Source organism: Meleagris gallopavo, chromosome 17 (genome assembly GCF_905368555.1).
Source record: "Meleagris gallopavo chromosome 17, MGAL_WU_HG_1.1, whole genome shotgun sequence".
NCBI lineage: Eukaryota > Metazoa > Chordata > Aves > Galliformes > Phasianidae > Meleagris > Meleagris gallopavo.
In genome coordinates this window covers 8,010,465-8,025,604 of record NC_139420.1, presented here as the reverse complement: position 1 = coordinate 8,025,604, position 15,140 = coordinate 8,010,465, and the positions used below count along the sequence as shown (strand labels likewise).

At 52.6% G+C, this 15,140-nt stretch overlaps 3 protein-coding genes across 3 annotated transcripts; all 3 read left to right on the top strand.

Moving 5' to 3' along the window:
• The first annotated feature begins 2,512 nt into the window (after positions 1 to 2,512).
• On the top strand, positions 2,513 to 3,862 carry CHCHD10 (coiled-coil-helix-coiled-coil-helix domain containing 10). Its single transcript, XM_085238781.1, has 4 exons — positions 2,513 to 2,670; positions 2,738 to 2,918; positions 3,041 to 3,194; positions 3,619 to 3,862. Exons 1-4 carry the CDS (start codon positions 2,612 to 2,614, stop codon positions 3,636 to 3,638), a joined length of 414 nt encoding a protein of 137 aa, XP_085094907.1. The 5' UTR covers positions 2,513 to 2,611; the 3' UTR covers positions 3,639 to 3,862.
• A 987-nt stretch (positions 3,863 to 4,849) lies between these two features.
• Positions 4,850 to 12,463, top strand: LOC100550050 (uncharacterized). The gene is made up of 6 exons (XM_019621105.3): positions 4,850 to 8,680; positions 9,483 to 9,827; positions 9,996 to 10,355; positions 11,313 to 11,387; positions 11,903 to 12,042; positions 12,253 to 12,463. Exons 1-6 carry the CDS (start codon positions 8,620 to 8,622, stop codon positions 12,304 to 12,306), a joined length of 1,035 nt encoding a protein of 344 aa, XP_019476650.3. The 5' UTR covers positions 4,850 to 8,619; the 3' UTR covers positions 12,307 to 12,463.
• Positions 12,464 to 14,006: 1,543 nt separating this feature from the next.
• On the top strand, positions 14,007 to 14,979 carry LOC146543185 (pre-B lymphocyte protein 3-like). The gene is made up of 2 exons (XM_085238279.1): positions 14,007 to 14,127; positions 14,346 to 14,979. The coding sequence occupies exons 1-2, from the start codon at positions 14,079 to 14,081 to the stop codon at positions 14,672 to 14,674; spliced, it is 378 nt and encodes a 125-aa protein (XP_085094405.1). The 5' UTR covers positions 14,007 to 14,078; the 3' UTR covers positions 14,675 to 14,979.
• Positions 14,980 to 15,140: the final 161 nt, after the last annotated feature.

The window sequence follows — 15,140 nt, the reverse complement described above, 5'->3', positions numbered from 1 at the left end:
GGGTTGCATTCCTTACCTGTGAAATAACCCCTTGAAATCAAATGCTCGGGGAATTCCGAGGTCTCTGCAGCAACATTTCGGTGGTGACAGTGTGAGGATTTAAGTGAGGCAGGCTCTGCAAAGGGAGATTATTATCTGCTTTTAGACCAAGAGAGCAGTTGGAAAAATGGACCCACTTTTTACAAACCTCGTCTTACTGATCCTGTGCTAACTGGAGGGAAAAACAGCCCAGTGCTGAGTTACTCAGAAAGAATTGGTTTGGAGTAAATCGTTCCAGAACTATTCAGAAATTAACTGCTGTCTTTCAGATTTATAGGTCTCCTCATCCAAAATGAACTTTTAAGTGTAGGCAAGCCCTAACACTTGAATTATTATGTAAGGAGGAATCTTATAGAGCAGAAGGGAAAGAGGCAGATACAAGGCTATAAAACAAGATCACATTTGGACTTTAAAATAGAGGCAGTGGGAAGTTTCGTCTCTGTTGGGGAGATGGTCTGCTGCAGACAGAGCCATGCTGCACATACCAGGCTCTGTGTGGGGCAATGCAGTGCAGTGCTGGTGCAGCCAGCTGCCACAGCAGGAGCACACAGAGCTGGTAGTGCTGCTGTCTGTGGGCTGTGCACACAGAGCTGGTAGTGCTGCTGTCTGTGGGCTGTGCACAGAGCCGTCTCAGACAGCCACACTAAATTACCTCATTAGCACCGCGGCGGTAGCCGGGCTCCTCGGCGCATACCTTCCTCCCACAGTACAGAACAACTTTGTGTCTAATTAACCAAATCAAAGGGTCCCGGAGACACAGCTTACAGAGATGCCCTCAGCTTGAAGGCCAGACGCCTTCAGCGAGCTGCTGTGTGTGTGGTGGGACCAACAAGCCTTGATTTCCTATGGCTGGATGTCTCGCATTCCCTACGCCTACACAGTCCCCTCATCCCCCCTTTCTTCTCAGGCCTTCAGGGCCTTTCCCCCCCCTCAGCAGCAGGCATGGGGCTGCCCTGAGACAGGCGGGCTGCAGGATGAAGGAGCCCCCTTGGGAAAGGGGGCTGGGGGCGGATAGGTGCGGTGCTGCCTTGCAGTGGCTTTTTGGTTACATTCTGCCAGTTTGCCAGCTGTCTGCTCCTCTCTGCTGTTTATCGGTGGGAGAAAGACAGGGAAATGCTGAATGCAAAACGCTGCTGCTCTCACCAGGATGAGACGTGTTGTGCTCTGCTTGGAGCACAGCACCGCTGCCAGGGCAAGAGGTCTTCTGACACTGCGGGAGGAAGGATTTTGGGGTGCTGTCTGCACAGAAGAGGAGACAAAAGTCGTTTTTAGGCAAATCCATTTGCTACAAGTGTGGGAGCTGCGTCCCTCCCCCTGCATGCCCTGTCTGCCCTGCTCCTGCAGTGCAGGGGTGGCTTGCGTTACAAGCACCAACTCTTCCCCTCATGCTGGAAACTTGATTCTACAAAAACACTTTCAGAGCAGCTAATTACCAATCCTGCAGTGGCTGGGCTCTCTAATTCCTGCCGGTCAGTGAACCAGCCCAAGGAGCTGCTTTTTCTAAGTTGCTGAATGTATGAACGCAGCCCTGGAGCCATAACACAGCTGAGGTATTTTTTTCCCTGGACAACTTCCGGATCCATGTCAATTTTGGGAATTTTTTTCACTCACAGGGCAGAAGGAGCATCCAAAGATGCAGCAGGGAACCAAGCCTGGGAGCAGCCACAGACTGCAGAGACACAGGAGCCCAGCTGAGTGTGATTACCAGCAGATCGGTTTGAAGGTAAAGCTGGCACCTGCCAGCCCATCTGTCTGCGATTTGAGGGCTCACTTTGGGTGTCTCGGTGTGTTCCCACCTCCCAGCAATGCCCACACCTTCAGAGGTTTCCTTGATCTGCTGGTTTGTATCCAGAGAGCTGCTGTGAAAACTGCTGTGCTGGTCAGTGGCTGAGACCACATCAGTCCTCCCTGCTCTCCTCCCTGGCTCCTTTTCTCTCTGCCCCATTTGCAGACCGCTCCTCTCCCCTTTCCAAGACCTTCATTAACCTCTCCTCCACCCACCACCTCTCTGCAGCACAGCCCGGCTCCATTGCCCATTCCCAACAAGCCCCTTCATGCTCTGCTCCTGCAAAGCCAAACCCATTCACGGAGCAGATAGAGCTGTGGTCAGTGACTCTGCAGAGGCAAATGCCATCACACAAATTTATCCTCCTGTGCTGCACGCCCTCCCGTTAGCACAGAAGGCTTGGCTACATCTCCATGGGCCTTTCCCACAGGAGCAGTTGAAGCACGTCGGGGGCTGAGCAGCGTGGCTGTGCAGCAGGGATGGGTTGTGCTGTCCGGGGGAACGAGCCAAGGGCCGGCCCCGCGCTGCGGGCTGCCGCGCGGCTCCGGGGTGAGGCCAGGCCGACGGCAGCGCCTGCAGCTCCCGCCCTATCCGCCAGGGGGCGCCGCGGTGCCCGAGCCCGAGAGCGGCAGCGCCCGCTGGCGGGCCAGACGAGTGCGGCAGGCGCCCGCGCTGCTCGTGGCGGCCGGCTTCGGGGGCGGCAGTGAGCATGCGCAAGGAGTCACGTGGGAGCGGGGGCCGTTCTTAAGGCAGCGCGCGTGGGCACCTGGGCAGAACGTTGCGGGGATGGCGCGGGGCGGTAGAAGCAGCAGGTCGCGGCCCGCGGCGCCGCCGGCACCCGCCAGGTACGGGCTGGGACGGGAGGGGCCGCCGGTGTCCGCCGCGGCTCTCTGACTCTGCTCTGTTCCGCAGCGCGGCCCCAGCGGCCCCGGTGCCGGCGGCGCAGCCGGCACAGCCCGGGCTGATGGCGCAGATGGCCAGCACGGCGGCGGGCGTGGCCGTGGGCTCCGCCGTGGGGCACGTCGTGGGCAGCGCCCTCACCGGAGCCTTCAGCGGCTCCTCCGAACCGCCCAGAGCGGCGGTGCCCGCGCAGGTAGGAGCCGGGCCGGCGGGCGGGGTGACCTTGTGCCGCCCTTGTGCGGAGCCGCGCCGCTGCGGGACGGCCTGAGAGCCCGGAGCTGTGGCTCACCGCACCGTGTCGGGCCCCGCCCGCAGGAGCCCCAGCAGCAGCCCGCTGTGCAGCCGCAGTCCCCGTATGGGCCGTGCCACTACGAGATGAAGCAGTTCCTGGAATGCGCTACTAACCAGCAGGACCTGACCTTGTGCGAGGGCTTCAGCGAGGCCCTGAAACAGTGCAAGTACAGTAACGGTGAGTGTGTGCTTACCCCAATGGGGGGCTGCTGTCAGGACAGTGGCTGGGAGGGCACGAAGGTTGCTGAGCAGCCTACTGTGTGACCTCAGGGCCTTACATTTGGTAGTGGTTCTCCCCCTGTGAGTGTCCTTCCTGTGTCCTGAAATGCTGAAGGGAGTTGGGAAGGGCAGGGACTTGCCCTCACTGCCCCTCGGGGGGGGGGGGGAGGGGGGGATTGGGGGTCACACAGCTGTGGTTAAATTCCAGGTGCTCTCCTCTTGTTGCCCTGGGAACCATGCTGCTGTTAGCACACTGCTTCCTAATTCCTGCTGCATTTGTTACTAGCAGATTTCAGTGATTGTGTCTCAGCTTAGGCTGATCTACTTATGTAGGAGAGCATTTGCTAATTGCTGCTGCTGACCTTGTGCTTTCTCCCCTGTAGGTGTTTCTTCTCTCCTGTGAAGAATCTGCTCCCCTATAGGAAGGAGAAGAGCTGGTGTAGAGCCGTGTTGCCTGCAGGGAGTGAAGGAAGGATGGACAGGTGCTGAGCTGAGGGAACAGGCTGGGAGAGGAGCTGTCTCGTGGTCCTTCACTTCTGGACTAGTAGGGAAGGAAAAGAACAGTTGAGACTGTGGAAATTAGTGCTCTATTTATCATGGAGAAATAAAGAAGCTTATTTGGAAGTACTACCTGTGCATGTTCCTTATTTAACACAAAGGCTGCAATCAAGCTAGCTAAATATTACCTGTTACCCGCTTACAGGGCAAGGCACGTGTTTGCATAATTTCTGCAGACAGGAGCTGCAGCCCAGTTGGAAACTGTAACCTGTGTGACTTAGTGAAAGTAGATAGCACAGCTGAGATGGGGTTGGCAGTGCTGCAGACAGAGCAGAGGCTGGAAAGGTAATTGGAGATGTCCTCCAGTGCTTCAGAAGTGTTCTGTTTGCACTGATAACCTCTTCCTGAAGAGCTGTTCCGACAAGCTAGGAAGGTGTGACCTGTCTGGCAGTGTGACTGGGATGTGTTTGGCTGATCTTGCTTAGTGTGTTATGCAATGTTCTCAAAGTCATTAGCATCGTGTGGAGTTCAGGGCTGCTTTCTATTTACAGCTGTGGCAGCAGAACAAGTCTCTTTACTACTGCCTGCATGCTGTCTTTGGGAGATTCTGGATCTTAGATCACTCCATATTCTTTATTACACAGCAGTGCAAGTGTAACAATTTCAAATACTTGACCTGTGAGCTTTCATGTCAGAATCAATCTGCTGACCTCCAGCTGCTGAACACTGAGCAAGATCTGGGCCTTGCTTGAGTTGTGAAGAAGTCTAGATGGAGACACTTAAAGTTGGCAGCAGTGTTTGAAGGTGCTGCCCCTTTCAGATGTCGGAACCTAGATGCTTGGTAGTAGACAGTGTCCTGAGCTGCCCCTCCCCTCACCCAGTGGTGCCTTGTGCTTTTCTGAGAGACAGCCAACCTCACTTCTGCATGGTAGCTCTGTCTGCTGCATCTTCCTGCTTGCTACCTGAGTTCACTTGTTAGAACCAGAACAGCCATGGAGCTGTGCAGAGGGCTGTGATGTGGAGCAGGGCTGTCCCATGGGTGGTGTGCGAGGGGAGCCATGCCTGCCCCCATCGGAGCAGCTCCCACGGAGATGAAATGGATGTCTGGCCTTTGCTTGCTAGCTCAGGGTGGTGTTTCCCTAGCTTCCCCAGTAAGGATTCATAGCAGATAGCTGCAGTGCTTTCTCTTCCTGACAGAAGAATAGGAAAAGTGAATTACTAAAACCTAAGTCAAGACTTGTAAATGGGACAGGTGGCTCTGTTGTGAGAAGTTCCCTGCCACCTGAAACACTTTTAATACGAGCTTGTTTCTGTGCAGCCTGCAAATAACTACTGGCTGAGAACCCTCTTGAAAGCTGCATCATTGTTTCCAAGTGGTGAGGAGGCTTCCCTGGTGTGTGGGACAGTTACCTGAAATGCTGTGCAATGCTGCCCACCCTCTGAAGCAGACCCCCCTGGTGCAGTGGCTGAGCTGTGCCACCTCGCTGAGAACTTACAGACATCTCTGGTGAGGATGCAGCACTGCCTTTCACATAGCTGCTTACTGGCAAATTCAGATGTGGTGTTTTCTGCTTTGCTCAGGTTCATCAGCACCCCACATCACCCACAAGATCAAAACAATCTGCACAGAGGGATGTGGTGGGAAGGTTCAGAGGTATTTTCTTGGCGAATTATTGTTATAAAGAGAATGTATTGAGGTCTACAGGGGAGGTGGGCTTTACGAGCATTTTGGGATGATCTACAACTTTGATGCAACCTGTTACCCTTTGCTGCTTCTTTAAGGGAGAATGTCTGTCCCTGGGGTGATCGCTTCTCACACACTGCTTGGTGCCTTCTGTCCCAAACTGACACTTCTTCAGGCAAGCAGTGAGGATCAGGATGCAGCACTGCAGGTTCACCACCTCCTGGCAGTTGGCTGTAAGCAGGGAATGAGATCTGTGAGCCCTGGATCCAGGGGCACCACTGACATGGCAGGGAGCTGGAAGCTGCCTTGTCACAGCCAACAAAGCTGAGGTCCCTGCATGGCCTTTCAGCAGCACTCTGAGCTGCAGTGTTACAGGCCATCCTGCCAGATGCTGGAAATGCTTCAGCTTAGGAGTTAGGATGAGCATTCTGATTTGGGAAAAACTATTCTGCTTTGTGAAATACCTATGTCCTTTAACTTAATCTCCTTAAATCAGAGTAGGAAATATCTATGAGCCCTGTCTCTTGCTATTCTGCTTCCAAGAACTTGTCCAGGTCACAAGAGGAAGGAGTTAAATCTCAGCTGAGTCATTCTGGATGTTTTGGCCTTGAACTCTCACCCAGTGTCACAACAGAGAAACTGCCAGGGCTGACCAACGTCAGCAGTCAGTGCTGGGCATCCAGCTCAAATAGCAGAGGGAGCAAATGCTTTGGACCACGTGCATCTGGCAGCTTCAGCAGTGAGTGCTTCAGGTCAGGCAAAGGCTGCCTGCCAAGTGTGGGAATGTCAGGACAGCCTGCTCATTCCCTCCTCCCCTGCTGCATATGCTTGCACTCTGAAACTGAGGGCCAGGATTAGAACAAGGGGAGCCCACCCATAAACCCGGGAGCAGAGGTGCTGTGCTGGCAGCTGTCATTGTCCAGTGACTTTTCTGGCTCCATTCAGACCAGCAAAGTCCCCGCTGGCAAGTTCCCAGAGCTGCAAGGCTGGAAATGTGCAGTGAGGGCAACCTGGGGCCATTCTACTACTCATGATCTTGGCTGCTGCTCAGTAACCAACCCCTTGCTTGGCCTCTCTTCCTGCAGGTAGCTTAACTCTGTATGACTAATTGTGCAGGGGTTAAATCTGTCCATCATACTTGTTTTTTTTTTTATAAATAAATAAATAGGTAAAGGATGCTGATGTGCTCTGGCAGAGCTCTCCTGCCCTAATCCCTGACCTCTGCACTGCTGTGCATATAGTTCCCTCTCCAGGGGGCTGCTGCCAGGCAACTGCTTACCAAGAGCGAATCAAAGCTGGTGTTTTCCCCACGTACATCACTGTGACAAACAGCACTTCCCAGAGACGTGTGGGCTGCTCGTGCTGGGCGCTGTCCTGCAGGTAGTGGAGGTAACAAAATGCCAGTGGTGTTTGCTCCTGGGCACTCAGGGAGGGCAGTGTTCTTAGCCGATGCTGTCCTGGTTTCAATTGCAAATTTCCCAGCAATGGGGAACTGTCCGTGCAGATTCCTGAGCCTCCTGCAGCTGGATTCTGGGAGGAATAGCGTGGAGCTTTACTAACAGTCTTTCAGGAGGTCTGGCTGACCTGTGTCATCTCAGCTGCTCTGAATCTTAATCTTTCCACAGCATGGATGATTCTGTGCCTTTGTTTGCCCTGCAGCCTCTCTGGGCGGTGATGGTGCCAGACGGAAGAAAGGAAGACGCAGGGGCACAGCAGAGAATGCAGGATGATGCAGCACCAATTCTGGTTCTTATTTTGCCCAGACCTGGTAGGGGTAGCTATGCCTTAGTCCCTAAAACATCAAATTTAGGATAAAACCAGAGAGAATTCACTTTGTTCAGTAAGCACATATCATAGAATGGCCTGGGCTGAAAGAGACCACAATGATCATCTAGTTGCACAGAGCAGTCTGCACTGCTTGTGTAGCGGCTGCATCTTCCACTGAGTTTCCAGATGTTGCCATATAGATGTTTCCCCAGCAGTGCTTATAGGTGCTGTAGCATCATCCCCTTTTCCTGTGGAGGCGCCAAGATGTGCAGGTGAAATCCTGCCCCACAGCTTGGCTGCTGAATGATGGGAGCCAGTACTGGGAGTTACAGGGAGTGATCTGCAGAGCTGTGCTGCGTCACAGTGCCATGGACAAATTGCCTTTCTCCACATCTCCCCTCACACAAAGATAAGTCCTGTCAGCCGTGTAGGGTGCAGCAGGGTGCGTGTGGGCAGAGCTGTGCTCACCGCTCTGTTTATCTCACTTTTCCCACGAGGAACTGTGAAACCACAGAGCAGAGCATAAGGCTGATTCGCAGTAGCCTCAGAGCTGAGGCTGGTGATGCTGCAGCTCTCACTATTGGGCTAGCCTAAAACCTTGTTTTCCTGTGACCTTGGTTTCCAGATCAAACATCTGAGTGCTCACATCCGTTTTAAGTGATGTCTCACTGTGCTGCAGGTTGCAGCAGTTGCTATACCAGGCTATGGAGGACTCATCTTTCCCTTTTGGGTAGTACAGCACAGGTCTTGTGAGCACTCACATGTGAGTCTGTGGATGACTGTGACAAGGAGGGTTGTTTGGGTTCCCCTGAGCCATGTTCTAAGGCACCAGGACAGTTCCCGTGCTAGCATTTGGTATTTCTGCTCTCAGGGAGGTAATTTAGAGAGCAGCATGTGTCTGGAGAGTCCCTGGAGCAAGCAGAACAAGCACAGAGAGCATGTTCCTGTAAATAAAAAGCTTCTTATTAAAGGAAATTGCCCCTTTGCTCCAGCATTGGCACCCCTGCCCTGCGCCCTGTCCTTTGGCCTCAGCCTTGTGCTGAAGGCAGCTTGGTGGGAAGCTGGAGCAGATGGTGAAGCATTATGAAGGAGCTTTGCCCCCTGCCCCCCAGGGGCCACGGCAGCGTGCTCACAGGTTTTTCTCCTGCTTCTGAATGCAGCAGGGAACAAACCGGGGTTCCTCTTTAGCTGAGAGGCCTGGAGTGACCCAGTGGGCAGACCCCAGCATGGTGGTGCCTGCAGCCTCCTGTCCCTTGGATGCAGTCTCAAGCAGTGACATGACATGGACAAAGACATGCTGCAGGACGAGGCCGGCTCATGCTGACAGCTATCGGTGGAGCTGTTTCACACCATTCTGCGCACGCACTGGGCGGGCGGTACCTCTGTGCGAGGTGAAAAACAAGGGGCTGCCTCCTGTCTCTGCTGCCGGCAGGGCATGGCGCTCACCCTCTCCTGTGTGCTGCTCGCCTTCCTTACCCTGCTGCTCCTCGTCTGGGGTAAGTGCCTACTCTGTTCTCTCTCCCTGGTGGGAAGCACTGGGACTGTCCCACTTCAGCCCTTTCCCTGGTTTGGGTTTTTTTGGGGTTCATGGTGCTTTGAAACCATTACTCCCTTGCACTGCTCATGATCCCGTTATGCCAGGTCTGTTCAGAGCCTCCTGAAATCAAGGCAAAAAAGAACAAACAGCTCCTGATGTATTTTGAAAAAGTTTCTGTATGCTGACAGAAATACCCGGTGGCACTTAACGTGCAAGAGCTTGAGAGCATCCGTTTGTTGGACATGATCTAGTGTGCTGATAGGCAAAAAGAAAAATAAGACTGCAAGGTTGTGACAGTCCCTGGGGTGAAACGTTCCCTACTGCTTCCCCACTGCTTATTCATCTCTTGAAATCTTACCTTCTGCAGAGTCATTACTGTCTGGGCAGCACACGTAGCGCTGGGTAGGAGCTGTGCTCAGCAATATTTCCTGTTGTTTCTGAGTGGGAATGCACAGGCCACAATAACTGGGGAGGAGTCCTGAGGCTTTAGGGACCGCTGAGCATGCAGATGATTCCCAGGTTTTCTGTGGCTCTGTCTGGAGCTAGAGAGAGAGGTTTAGGGCTAGGAATTTCAGTCAGGGCATCCATGTGAACCCAAGAGATGAAGGCGGTAGGGCAGCTGTCAGACCTGCACCAAGGAGCACTTGCCCAATAGCTGAAGCAATCACTATGGTGTGGAATGGAATGAGTGTGACTGTTCCCTGCCTAGGAGCAGGAATTGGAGCTCAGGACAGATTTCCAGCTCTTACTTTCTGTTTTAGGTTCAGGGACTCTCAAGAGTCAAGTGATTCTAGTGACAGTAGGAGAGCCCGTGTCGATGGAGTGTCCTTTCCACAAATACAACAGCACTAGCAATCCCTTCTATGAGATCCTCTGGAGCCATAGGAATGAGTCGAGAAGGATCCTGCAATTTAGGATGACACAGTCCAATCAGTCCTATGTGTATGACAGCAAAGGCCGCTTCAGCGGCGTTCTGGATTTTGGAAGGAGCGTGAGCTTTCTCAACATCTCAACAGTGCTTATGAATGACACTGGTCCTTACTTTTGCTATGTGAAGATAGGGAACAGCGATCCGACTAGCAAGATGATTTACCTGCTCGTTACAGGTGAGTGTGGCTCTTTCTTTCAACACTGTACTTTTGCGTCCCTGAGAATCTGTGGTCCTCTCCGGTCTTTGAGTGGTTTCACAAAGCCCCTGGGAAGTGTCAGCACTGTTGAATTGGGCTCAGTGGACAAGGGACCTGGCCACCCCTATGAACCTCTTTTCTTTGCAGGTCAGCAGCTCTGGGCAGCCCCTGGGGACCTCAGCTACTCTGCACTTCAGGGCAGTAAAGTCACCTTGGACTGTGATTTCCCCACTAACCTGACTGGCAACTTCACAGACCTCTTTTGGCTGCACAAACGAGACCAGAGCCCACCCCGACTCATAGCATGGCACTTCAGGTCCAGTTTCCAGGTTGAGAACGGCAGCATTGGAAGTCGTTTCCAGAGCTCATTAGATCTGGAAAATCACCGGAGCCGTCTCACCATTACTGAGTTGGAAGAGAAGGACAGTGGCTGGTACCAGTGTCACGGAGGCCTGGGAGAGCTTTCTGGCGGGCAAAGAGGGAGGGGAACCAACCTCATTCTGAAAGGTGAGTGTTTTTCCAGGGACCTCATAGGGCAAGTGAAAATCCTTCTGTTTCTCTTGGCCTTTATGTTTCAGTCACTCCATCTAATCTATGGGTTTAGTGACAGTTTGGGTGTGAGTTTTCTCATCTAGGACACATCTTACTGTGCAGGGTGCCCCTCGTTCACCTTGCCACCACCCTGTTTGGAGATCTGGGGGAGTGCAGGTAGGCAAGAGCTAGAGCTGCATCTTGTACCTGCATTGCTTGAGGGGGCTGGCAGCTCTAAGTACAAGCTGCTGTTATGGTGCAATGGCAAGGCTTTGCAAAGTCACAGAACATCAGTGCAAGATGCACAGATATATTTAAAGCACCTACAAAACCACAGAAGTTTATCTGTGAGGTTATGTGCTTGTTGCTGCAGATGTTATCTGTAAAAGTTTTTGATTGCTGGCGATGTGACCCTTCCATGAACAAATTTCACCTCTACCTAATGACAACACAGATTTTTAATGCAGTTTAGTGTGCAAAGCATCTTTTATCCAGTGTAACTCAGTCACAAAACCCAATTAACACAGTTAGTTAAAATTACACAGTAATTTGGGCTCACCATGACTCACCTGGGAAATATATGATGTGAGGATAAAACATGACCCTGTCTTGAACTGCAGGACGTGCCATGTCTGTGTTGATTTGGACCCAAAAGAAATGTGACTCATATTTCAGAAGACATTCTTAAAAGTTAGGCTGGTTCCTCATGCTGAGGGAAGCACCCTGCATGACAGGATGCACACAGCCTGCCTGCTCCATGCTTTTAGCCTTTTTTCACAGATTTTCTTCAATGTCTTACTCACGTTTGTGAGCTGCAGAGGTCAGAGCCTGCTGTATTTTCACTGAAACCACAAACCCACTTGCAGGTTTGCACATCCCAGTAGATGTTACAATATGAACAGCACAAGTACAAACTTGCGTTCTCCCTTCTAGGCTCTTCATCTGTCCTGCTGATGTGTTTGAGGAGCGCTGTGTTTGCTGTGATTGCTCCATGCTTGTATGTTCTGTGTAAGTAATACTGGGCAAGGAACACATCTTCACCCAGACAGCACTTCACACCTTACAGTGGCAGTGGCCAGCTTTGTGAGAACACTGGCTCTTCAGCAGCATGGCCTGGTCCAATCCCCCATCTGACTTATGTTGCCCTCTGCTGACACCTCACTGCTCCCCTGTGGTCTCAGCCAGGTGTGATGCACTGGGAACAGCTGTGACTCATCTGAGTGGCACTACATCAGGTCACTGCTCTGCCATGCTGTCACTGGGAGGAGTGCAGCAGGAGGCTGAAGGCTTCTCCAAAACCTGGTAGAATGTCTATTGGCAGTTAGCATGATGCAGAATTCAGCCAAAGGAAATGCCTTTGGACTGTAAGAAGTAAAGTGGACCTTTACAGTGGGGAAAAAGCTGTCAGGAAAAAAAACCTTTGTGATCTGGATCTGTGAGCAGAGACTGCAGTATAACTCATTTGTGCTATTTCAGCATGGGCTGCTTCTGCAGAGCTGTGTATCCTCTCTGCTCTGTTTCAGACAGGTGTTATGTCCAGCTGAAGAGACAGAACACCTTGGCAGACAGACTGCATCCCCACTGTGGGCCTTCAGAGACCATGGGCGGGGAGACCATGAGCAGGGAAGCCATCTACGTCAACACTGACAGCACGGAGTACAGTGTGAGTGTGGCCCCAGGCATCACAGAGCTCTGGAGGCAGCCAGGCAAAGCCCAGGGATTGCTGATTCCCTGCTGCAGTGGTACAGGAGCTGGTGGCCAGGAGCCCTGGGAGGAAGCTGTGGCCATGCTCCTGCCTTGCATGCGGGACAGCAGCAGATGTGGGGCTCCTCTGCTGCCATGGGGTAACCAAGGCTGTTTTGTTTGTTCACAGCTCCTCACTTTCCCAGGAAGGAACCCTGCAGCAGGGGACGTGGAACAAAGATGACAGCTCGGAAGGGCCCAGCAGGACACAGGGATCTGTGCTGCACATGCTGTGTTCGTGGCACCATGGATAATTCTTCTCCACTGTGTATCATGCAAAGGTCTCCAGCAAACTCTTCTCTCCTTCAGCGGTTGTTTCTTCTGTTCAATTAAATCCTCTTGAGAACAAACCCTGTGAATGTATGTTCAGTTTCTGCTGTACTTGGCTGTTTTGGCTCCTGGTGGAATTGGCTTTCGGCTACTGTGCATCTAGCCTAGCTCGGACAAACTTTTGCATCACCCTCTAGGCCTGTTACCACCTGCCAGACACAACCACATCCTCCGCCAATGGAGGAAACGCTTGGCTGCTTTTTGGGGTGGAGCAACGCCTACATGGCAGCTTTTCTTGCTGGAGGAGGGAGGGAGAGGTGCTCTGCTCTGTTGTCTCTGCTCTTGCCACTGTTCCCTCAAGAATGCAAAATTCTGGAGCAGGGAATAAAGCACCAATTCTCACCGTCCTTGCCAAACCATGGGCAGCTGTGGTACTGCATCAGTCAGCACCTCTGGGCTCAGCTGATGCATGGCACAAGGCAGAAGAGGTGAAGGCCTTCCAAAACAAGCCTCTATTGTTGTGACCTTGGTTTTGTGATCAAATCTCTCTGTGGTTGATGAAATCATATCAAGATGGTTGTGCTGGTTTTGTGTAAGGTGGTATTTGGGTTTCCTCTGTCACCTCATGATTTTCTCTGATATGTGCTGGCTATAGCAGAGCACCACAGCGCTCTGTGTCCATGCTGAAGAGGCTGCTGCTCTCAGCAGGATGTTTCATAACCAGTTGGGTATTTCTGTTCCTTGTGGGATGCCTCCAGAAAAACCCTGCGTCCACTCCACTTTGGAGTACCCTGCTGCCTCCTGTGCTGCAGACACACCATGCTTTGAGGTGGTCAGTTACAGTGGCTCTGAGGAGCATCAGCCATCACTTTTCACTCTTGTTTTTCTCTCACTCCTCCCCGGGGAGACTGTGTCACAGAAAATTGGTCAAGGTCATACAGAGGGAAGTCATTGCTTTTGTTAGACAAACTGATATAGAAGGTGGAAAAAATAGATAAGCCGTTGGGCACGTGAGCCCTTGTTGAGAGCACTGCAGCGTGTCACCATAGCATCTGGTTTGTTGTGCCATACCTGTCCATCTCTGGGACTAAAGATGCAGTGCCAGAGTGGCCTAACAAGACAGGACCCTGTCCTAGATCTCATGGCTCCATTTTCCCTCACAGCCAGAGCACAACTAGGGCTGTGTTGGGAACTTGCAATCATCTCTTGGGCTTGGAGATGCCTTGCCTTGGGAGCTGGGCTGCAGAGTCTGCTTGCACTGTGGTGGTGTTAGACAGGTGGGCCTTCATGCCTGTTGACTCTGGCAGCTTTTTGCTTTTCCAATCTGCAGTCCTTCTGCACTGGGCACCAATTGTGCTGCAACCAGAGCCCCTGAAACCATGTCCCTCTGGTAGGCTGATCGAGTTTCAGTGGTGACCCCACTCTGTACCCTGCTTTTGGGGAGGGCTGCATGTCCAAGGATGTGACTGGAGGTGCAGATGCTGGACCCTTGCCCCAATTATTAGAGCCCGACTGCTAAAGCTCTGTTGCAGCAAATGGAGCAATGTGGTGAGCTGGAGTCCCCCAGCCCCTTGTGTCATTTACATATGCCTCACCAGCACCAGCAGCACATACAGTAGCCCGGGCTTGTGCAGCACTGCAGTCTGCCTCAGAACAGCCTCCCTTCCTCTGCTCCTGGATCCTACCATGGCCCTGGGCTTCATGCTCCTGCTGCTGGTGGGGACAGCAGGGTCAGGTAAGATCAGCAGCATAGCTGCACTGACACTGGGGATGGCGGGCAGGACTGAGCTTTGCACAGGGGACCATCAGCCAAGAAAGGGCAGTTTGTTCCAAGCATGGAGTGACCGGTGGGTCTGGGCAATGGGGATGCCCTATGGGGGTAGGGGAATGTTTTGAGGCTGGGGGTGTCAGGACACAGCTCCATATCAGTAACCACATATTTGGTGTGCACAGCCTGCAGGGCCCAGCCGGTGCTGACCCAGCCAGCTGCCGTGCAGGTGCTGCCTGGGGAGACCGCCCAGTTGTTCTGTGTCCTCAGCCCCCAGTACAACATCAGCGACTTTGGCATCACCTGGTACCAGCAGTGCCCAGGGCAGGCCCTAAGGTACCTGCTCTACTACAACTCAGAGCGAGACAAGCACAAGCCTGCCACGATTCCTGACCGCTTCTCTGCTACCAAAGACCTTGCCCGTAATGCCTGCATCCTCATCATTGCAGCCGCCCAGGAGGAAGACAATGGTCGCTATTTCTGCTCATTGCCTCTCACCACCAACTGGCTGTAGAAGGGAGCAAATCCAGCTGGCTCACCCCACACAAATATGGTGTGATGCTGTCAGCAGACAGAATGGCAGCCACGGAAAGAAGGGACAAGGCCTCCCTGCAGGCTGAGGCTCTGGTGTGGTTTAATAATGGTAATAAATGTAATAAGTACAATAAATGTAATAATAAATAATAACAAATTAAAAAAAACAAATAAAAATTCAATGAAAAATAATAAATAAAAAATAAATGTCCTCACTCGCTGTTTAGTCTCTAAATAGCCTCGGACCTCACGCCGCCATTTTGTCGCGCCTCACGCACCGTCACCCCCCCCGGCCGCCATTTTGTCGCGCCCCTCTCCCCTTCACAGAAGCCTGCACTCCCCTCACGGTTCCCCACCGCTTATGAGGGAAAAGGGCGCGTGTAATTGCACGGGCATTGCTGGGCGCTTTGTACGAATGCTGTCACGCAGGGGGGTACTGCATTTTC